The sequence below is a fragment of the Bactrocera neohumeralis genome, chromosome 4 (genome assembly GCF_024586455.1).
Source record: "Bactrocera neohumeralis isolate Rockhampton chromosome 4, APGP_CSIRO_Bneo_wtdbg2-racon-allhic-juicebox.fasta_v2, whole genome shotgun sequence".
Taxonomy (NCBI): Eukaryota; Metazoa; Arthropoda; class Insecta; order Diptera; family Tephritidae; genus Bactrocera; species Bactrocera neohumeralis.
Genome location: NC_065921.1, coordinates 17438777 through 17448197, shown reverse-complemented (window position 1 = coordinate 17448197; position 9421 = coordinate 17438777). Strand labels below are relative to the sequence as shown.

General features: G+C 32.3%; 1 protein-coding gene across 1 annotated transcript in view; it reads left to right on the top strand.

The window, feature by feature from the left end:
- Window positions 1-5218: 5218 nt before the first annotated feature.
- Window positions 5219-9421, top strand: part of LOC126756813 (uncharacterized) — a 76274-nt gene continuing 72071 nt past the window's right edge. The window contains exon 1 of the mRNA XM_050470217.1: window positions 5219-6000. Coding sequence (XP_050326174.1) covers window positions 5998-6000 — 3 coding nt within the window. The 5' untranslated portion in view covers window positions 5219-5997. The remainder of the gene's footprint in view (window positions 6001-9421) is intronic.

Genomic DNA, 9421 nt, shown 5'->3' with positions numbered 1-9421 from the left:
ATGTATATGTATGTATGTACATATGTATATGTGTGTACAAATTATATTTCAGATTTCTCTTTGCTTGATTAATTGCAGATATTTGCTATAAAAACGAAAACAAATGCATGTGACGCGCCAAATGAAAATGATAGACCTGTAGGAAATTAAAAAAAAAAATTTGAAAAGAATTAAAATTACTTTTTATTTGATAATCTTAATATTTTTAATGAAAACACTTTTCGTAAATAGAAAATGCAGATATTATGGATATAATATTAAATAAAGACAAAATATTAATCTTTTTGGATGTGAGATCTAAAGTTAAAATAGGTAGTAAAGTTTGTTATTCTAAAAATTTTGTTGGCTGGTTACAAAATGCAACAATAAGCATTATGAAAATATGTATATTTTTTCAGTTAGGTTAGGTTAGATGGCTGATCTAGAGAGAACGCACGTGGACTGCTACATGTAGATCTTTGGGAAGCCAGAGAAGAGAAGAGCTCCTGTGTTCAAACTTATAAATAGGCAAAACGCTCAACAGCCAATAGAAATTTGCGGAGGCGCTTAATATCCATTCCCGCCAGTTCGGTGGGATGGCCCAATAGCGCAAAGGCCTGTTAAAACGCTAGATATCTTGCGATCGATCTTCGGCCAAAAGGATGTTGTTACAGCGCATGTTTCGCTGATCAGCTCTAGCCCGCTCCCGTGAAGCCCAGCTTCCTAGTAGCATAATACAAGAGGTTATGGGACCACCGCCCCGCTTCCTTTCTACTGATAGCGGTTCTAGGGTGCCATTCCTTGCTAGCTCATCAGCTTTACAATTTCCTGAGATTCCGCTGTGGCCTGGCACCCATACGAGTCTAATAACAAAGACATCCGATGCTATTGATAGCGAGGTTAGATACTCCTTGACCAACCTTGAACGCACTATTTATGAGTTAAAGGCTAGTATCGCAGCCCTGCTATCTGTGTGGATTGTCACTTCTCTGAAGGAGGCTGTACTCCGGAACAGTACTGCTAGCTTAATGGCTGCAACCTCGGCTTGGAAGACACTGAAATAGTCAGGAAGTCTGGAGCTGGATTTGATAGAAAGCTACTGACAGCTAACCCCCCACCAACCGTCTTCTTAAGCTTTCACCCATTCAAGCAGCTCACTACTACTCTCCTCTAACGAATTCTTCCCACCCACAACTCCCTCACCGGTAGAAGTATGTGCAGAGAAGGAGCAACTAGAGTTCGGTTAGCCGACTCCATGATCCAAGTGATTCTGTTAAACGCCTATTTAATTAATTGTCTATATAATAACCTACTAATTCTTTGATCTGATCAAAAATCCAAGTTTGGCAGACCAAAAATTATCAAAGTTTCGCATAAAATTCGATTTTTTTAATACGCAACCATTTTGTACAATTTAATTTTTGACGTCCTAGGTTATTGTAAGGACAATTTGCTGAGAATTTTCTTTTTGAGATCTCAGCCACGGATAACAAAACAGTTATTGCATAATTTTTTTTTTGTTTTCAAAAAAAATCGCTTTCTTAGCTAGGTGAGGCTTTTAAGCCTTCCAGCGCCTAAAAGTATGCTTTAATAATTTTTAATTTATTTTTTTAATTAGTTATATGTATGTAACGACGCGAACGATAATGGTAGAAAAATAAAATTTATAAAGAAAAAGTAAAATGTTTAGTTAATACGCCTAAAATGCTGCTTTATAATTTTGTAACGCAATAATTAAATAAAACCAAGTATTATTTTTAATATTAATATTTTCTTCCAATTAATTACTTCCCTCCAGCGCCTAAAAGCTTACTTCCTGACTATAAAAGTAGCAAAATTCAATTGTGATTCTAAATTTCCTAGCGGCCTCATCCTTGTTGACTGTCTTGTCTTACAATTGAAGCATTACAGTAACACGAACACCTCAATGATTAGTAGAATTTTATCCTATTTTATTTACATCAATACTTTTACACAGCTACGACGCTTCCGTTGTTGTCATTGCTGCTACACCCATATTTCTCAGCGTCAGCATAAAGCACGAACGAAATATCAAAACATATGTATGTACATACACATGAAATGAGCGAAATTTTTTTAAAATTTTGACTATCCATTTGTATGCAGGAGTGATAATATTATATAACAACTACAACAATAACATAGATTTATGCCAATAGCTGCTGCTTAATTTTATGAATTGTCAGTACAAATGTATTTCTGATAGTAAACATGTGTTAGTGTGTCCATATGTCAGAGCTGCTGTTAAATCAGGGTTGCACTAACTTATAGCAAAAAAGGAGAAAAAATCATTCTCTTAGTTATTCTATGTTATATATATATGTATGTATGAATGTGTTTACACTCATGTGTGTGTGTGTGTGTGTGTCTGTCTTGCCTTAAGCACAGTCATATTATCTTGACAGACATTGCCATTATAATCACCATATCTTTCTTCTTAGTACATTTGTTGCTACTTGTTTAAAATAAGGGAGAGAGCCAAAATGAGAGTGTATGAGCAAAGAGAGCTGCCGCACACAAAAACACTGAATGCGTAGTGTGAGCGAATTAGAATTAGTATTCCGAGTAGTAAGGCAATAATAATAAAAAATCAACGCAAACTAATAAATATGTACAAATAACGAATTACGAATTACGAATATGAACAAGGAATTTACGAACCAACAGCTGAGTAACGAAGAATGAGCCGAAGATGCGGTCAAATTAAAATGCGAATGCTCCTTCGTTTGTGATTGTACAGTGGGTAAATTTGAAATTCGAGAAAATGTATAGTTTAGAGTACGAGTACTGACAAATTTGTATTGTGAAGGCATACTAGGAAGACTGTGGAATGATAACCCATATATTCATACTTAAAATAATTCAAATTACCATACAGTTGAAAACTTCGTTCTGTGGCCTCTTCTTCTTAACTTTTAGCAAAAATATATCAATATAATACAATAATTCTGAGTTTGTTCGTACTTCGATATTCTTCAAATAATATACGAGTATTTTAAAAAGATATCTCAAAAAGGTTTTTAGTTACAGTCTTCGAAAAATGTTTAAAGGTTTTTTCAAAAATGCATTTTCAGATTTGCTGGAGTCACTACTCGAAGACAAATTATCCGATCTATAAAATTTGTGTGTAAATTTTCTGTATATATGTAGTTCTACATAAAATGATCTACCAACTTCTGGATTTGTTCAGAAATGTTGGCAGACAAAAACAATCATAAATTTGGGAAAATTCAAATTTTTTCGAGGTACCATTTAGTAAATTTTTGATTTTTTTCAACCCTGGGTAATTTTACGGAAAGCGACTAGCATATAGGATGTTTTAACCTACAAACATATTCGAAAAAAAAAATAAAAATTGTTCTTCAAGATAATCTAACTTGTCTAATGTATTTGATAAGTAAGGTTCTAGAATACTGAAATTTCATCAAACAATTGTTTTAGGGTTTATTCACGGAGAAAGCAATGCAGGATATAGTCTTAGCACCATTGGAGTTACGAATAGCTTTATTCCTTTAAAATTTTACTGTGTATTCTTGAAATATATGAAAATATAACCTACAAATTTTAGAACAATTGGTGTACTTGTCTTTCTCTAATTCCTAAAAACCCCTCTGCAACAATAGGTGTGTTTCTTAAGACCTAAAAATCTATAACCTAAGTGCAGAAAATTCAGTTTCCATACTCAAAACCGCCGTATACACTTACATATATTTATAACCAATTATTAACCTATCGCACGCCACTGTACACAGCCGGCAATTGCTTGCTGTTATAAACACTTTCTTAGCATTGCTTTTATTGTATTTGTTGCCGTCGTTAATATGTCTTACATACAATGCTCACATGTTCTACAGCTTCTACTGCTGCTGCTGCTGTCGTGCCCGCTGTTGCAGCGTTTTCGTTACAGTTTTCCCACTCAATTTGTAGCTTGCTAGCTGGCTTACTAGCTAAATGGTGCTCTCTCTTAGTGTGCGCCGCTAGTGAGGAGCTGCGCTCATTTAGCTGCCCGCTCACCGGCTACACTTTGTTTTGCTGGCGCTGACGCTTCTGAGCGGAAGGCAATGCCTGCGTGTGTGCATGTGCGTTTTAGGGTAAGTGTGTGTGCGCTGTAAGCGCTCGTTTATGTGTTGCGCGTGTGTGTGTGTGTGTATGTGTGAAATTGATTTTATTAGTTTTTGGTTTTTGTGTTGAGCTGTGTTGAATTTAAAAATTTTTTGAATTGCGCGCCCTTAGTCATTGACTAAACGTGCAAGCGGCAGGCAGCAGCGCAATCAGCGGCTAAGCGGCAACACCATTCTACAACCAAGAACAAGAATAACAACAAACAGCAAATAAATTAAATAAAATCAAATAAGCAACGCGCTAGTATAAGTAGTGGCAAGAACGTTTTGCTCTGTGACAGTTGTGGCAGATAATAAATACTATATGGCAGCGCAGTTACAAAAAATGTACGCGTTCTAACATTTGCATTCGATATTCGGAATTGGTTGGACGTTGTTGTCTTTTTTTCGCGTTTAATTTCGCTTGCGTATGTTTATTTGTGTGATTTGTTTTCATTTTTGCGCTTGCATTGGAATTATTGAAGTGAAGTGCTATCATTCCACACATTCACACGCGGTCTTCGATTGCTAACGGTAGATTGGCGTCACCTCCCACAAGAACTTTCTGCGTTTGACTTAATGTATAACGGCATTTTTGGCGTAAATTAGACGGTAGTGAACTGAAAGGTGCAGGAAATTGATAGAAAAGTAACTTAAATTCGTGAGCTTAGAAGGAAAAGCCGACAAAATTTTTTAAATAATAAAAGCAAATACTTTGAAGGAGTTTTAAAATCAAAGTTGTAAAAAAATTAATATATGCTTAAGAGATGCAGTGAAAATCATATACTCAGGCGTAATAAAAACAAAAATAAATAAAAAATAATTCGAGTTGCAAGAAGTACGGCATTACACAAATATACATATGTAATTAAAAATAAATATAAAACATATGAAAAAAATATTTTAAAAAGTAAAAATATAACAATCGTTACAAAAATTAAAAGTATTAAAAAAATAATGAAAATATTTAAAAATTGAAAACATAACAATTGCAACAACAATTAAAAATATTGGAAAAATATTGAAAATATTTTCTAAAAAGTGAAAATATAACAATTTTAACAAAAATATTATTTTAAAAATGTTCAAAATACATTTTAAAAAGTGAAAACATTATTATTACAACAAACAAAATACGCTAGAACAACTAAAAAATAAAATTGCGCGCTAAATAAAATAAATGTTGTTAACTAAAAAATATTAATTTTTCACAAAATATAATTTTTACAAAAAACAAGCAGTTAAAAATAATAAATAACAAAAAGCAGCAATTTTAATATTGTTTTTGACGCTTAATATAAATACTACTGAGCATTCGCAATATCTGTGCATCAGTCCGGTGTGCAAAAAAAATCAAAACAACAACAATAATTTGCAAATTTCAAGCGAAAACAATACCATAATCCTGTTGCGTCCAACTGCATACACAGCTTGCGCACAATAAGCACAAAACTCATGCGGTACTAATAATATGCCCAGCAACTGCAGCATCCATAAAAATTTACCTTCTCACACAGTAATTATAACGTAAAAGCAACTACCTACAAACAACTTTGTAAAGATCTTTACAAGTAAAAATATACTTTAATACTTTAGAAGCCGAAATAAAATTTAAAATTCAATAGAAATTAACTAGACATGCTGTGAATTTTGTGCGAAATAACGAAACATAAAAATTATTCTCTCCGATTTATTAATTAATAAAAAACTTAAAAAAAGTGAATTTAATTTGTGTAAAAGCTATAAAGAACAAGCGTCGAAACTGCTTATAATTTGTGAAAAACAACAACAACAGTGTCCAAGCACGCACGTGAGCTTCACGCAAACCAAGCAAAGCACCAACAATCTCCCGCAGTCATTCTAAAAAGGATTAAAAGTGGAAGACATAACGGCAAAAATGGTAAATATACTAGAGAAATGCATATTTTTTAAACTTTTTCTAACTACTTAATCACTTGCTTGGGCGCTTCTTAACTACTGTGCATTAAAAAATTAGGCTCACTTATTTGCTTGATAAGTCAAATTCTAAAGCGGATAATCACATGTATTACTCATACACATGCGCACACACATGCTCAGGCAAAAAAAACATAATAAATACAAAAATTGAAAAATGTGAAGTTGAAATAATTTTTTTCTAAAATGATTAGAAATACTTGTGTAATAAATTTTTTTTTGAACGAAATTCAAATTTTAAAGCTAAATAGGCAAAAAGTACTTGCGTTTTGAAAAATTAGAACGTCGCTAACTGTGATTTATTATTTATTATTTTTTTTTTGTGATTTGTGAGATTTTTTTCTGCTATAGTGAATAAGAAATTGAGGGAGCAATCTGCTGTTTCTTATAGGATAGTGTAGAAATAAATCATTGTCTTATGAACGCTTGGTGGTGTGAAATTTGAAATTTCTTGTAATTTATTTATTTTATGCCTTATGTTTTAAGAATACTATACGCTTAATTGTTTATGTTGAAATTGTATAGTACTACCTATCTCATTGTATTATTATGGGAAGCCAGTTTCAAGTCTTCTTTAAACAGCTAATGAAGTTTATGTCCATCGGAAAATTTAATTAAAAATTATCAAGTCAAATCGTTGGAAAATTCAACTCCATAAAATATTTGCTTTAAAAAAAAAGGTTTTTTCTTCGGGAACTCACATGCTATATGCTCCAAAATAATTGAAGTGTTATTATAAAATATTACAGACATCAAGTATTATATCGTCGCCTAAAATGTAAAATAACGTAACATTACTTTTCATAAGTTTACAGGCAAAGGAAAAACGATATAATAGAAACCATTCATAATAAAACCAAATTTGAGGTTTGGGTATAAAATGGTTATACATTGGTTATATTTGTGGTTATATCAGACAGTGGAAGCTGAAAATTTTACATAAGTATGTATATGTAATGTTTTTAGTGAAACATAAAAAATTAAAATTCAATGATTTTTATGTCTACATGGCTTTGTGATCTACATAAATAAACTTTGTTTAGTAGATCTGCATTTCTTTTAAATTATCATTACTTTGATGAAGCCATGATCCATACGTGTAAGTTATATGCTATATGGGTTCTTAATATAAATAACCGTAATTTCTCTAAATCTGGTTTCACGACCGAATATCATAAATATATCGATCTTGATTACTTCCATCAATGTCACTTGATTACTTCGGTGTATGTCATTTGTTCGATTTTTATTCTGAAAGAAAATATATATTATATTTGTAATAAGCGCATAGAACTCTAGACTTGTTTGACCATAAGTTTAAGCTAGTTAAGCAAAAAAGTCTTGTGACAGCGAGTTTGCAAGCAATTTTTGAGACATGTATTTAAAGATTATTTTTATTTAAGTGTACGGATTGTATTAAAAAGACAAGTGTGTTTTAAAATATCATAAAAGTAAGGTAAAATATGTAAATTTCTTTCAAAAATATACGAAAATATTGGTAGGTAAGAAGTTTATTTCGTTTCAATAGTTATACATTCAATAGTACAAGCATACCTGAAGGAAATGCAGATTATAAAACTACCCTGTCTAAGTACTGAGTTTGCCAACAGCTCCAGTAACCAAATACACCATAGGTAATGTGCTCTGCTGGAGACATTTTGCAAGTGCTTGTCATAGAAAAATCACTAGTTGCTTTGGAGTAACCTGCTATTTTCTTTAAAAGTATTAAATAGGTAATCCCTGTGTAGTTAAATGAATATACTAATCTAGATTGTGAAACTAGTGCTATTTGGTTGGTTATATATTGTATATGTACCCCGCCTATTTAAACTATGTTTTTTTTTTTGTATATATAAAATATAAAATCACTTATTAGTTAATCAAAATATGAGAGTTGAAAAAGTAGTGGCTTTGAAGCTCTTGATTTCAACCTTTCGTCAGTAAACTAACCACATATTTATTTATAAAATTCATAAAAAAAATTCTTGCGGTAAACAAACTAAAACTAAAAATAAGCAAAAACAAAAAAAGATAAACTCGCTTGCACCAAAACTATAATACCTTTCACGAATAAAAAATATTTCCATACAAGAACTTGTTTTTGATCCGTCCCTTTGTATAGCAGTTATATGCTTTAGTGGCGTTTATCGACGGTTCCAATAAATGAGCAGCTTCTTATGCAGAAAGAACGTGAGCAAAATTTCAGATCGATTTATCAAGAACTGAGGGACTTCTTCACGTATGTATATTTAGACAAACGGACATGGTTAAATCGACTCGCCTCGTCATAGTGCTCTTTTGAGTGACAAAAAAAGACTAGGAAATTGGAAATAAAACGCAAAATATTTAATTATTCATCAATATTTATTTTATCGCCTTCAAAGTAATCCCCACCAGATGTAATACACTTATGCCAACGATTTTTCCAGTACTCGAAACACTTTTCATAAACACTTTTTGGGATGGCCTTCAGCTACTTCAGCGAATTTTGTTTTATTGTTGACTTGTTTGCATGTCAAGCTCATAGACCCATGCCTCATCCGCAGTTATAATGCTCTCCATGATTGTGGGATCGGAATTCGCACGATCAATCTTGTCCAAACAGACCTATTTACGATACTCGTTAGGAAAAAAATTCAGTTTTATCGGAACAAGTAGAGCAAGAACGCGTTTCATCACCAAAATCATTCGAACGGACTCGCGAGAGATGTCGAGCTCTCTTGCCATCTCTCTAACACTTGTCTGACGATTTTCAAGCACCATATCCTTCACTTTTTTAATATTTTTATCAGTTGAAGGGGTCGAAGGTCATTCAGAACGATCTCTCGACCGGCTTTGTACCACTCATAGGCTTGTATTTTTGATAAAACTGAATCACCGTAAGCCATTTCCAACTATTTCGCACACAAAATAGTTGGCAGACATTTTTTTGTCAAAACCAACTTACAAAATACATTTTTTAAAAAACCAAATTTATTATAATTTCTGGGTGCTTTTTTGTCGCAATATATGTATATACAAGTACTTTTAGGATCTCAAACTTTTTCTTCTGGGTGTTACAAGTTTAATTGCATATTTAATACATTTTGTTAATGGTATAAATATTTTTTTATAAATATGTTCGTATATTTTAGATTAAATTATCGCCACTCATTTATAATACCGTCGGCGTAATCATTAAATTATAGAAACATGCTAATTGTTAAACCATCATGCCTGTATCTATCTATATAGAATATTTACATTGCTCCATATGTATGTATATTATATAAGCTTCTGAGTTTTCCCAACAGCTGGTTAATCAAATACAAGCGACTAAGCGGAAATTATTAGCTAGTGTAGTCACACATTAAGAGCACTCACTA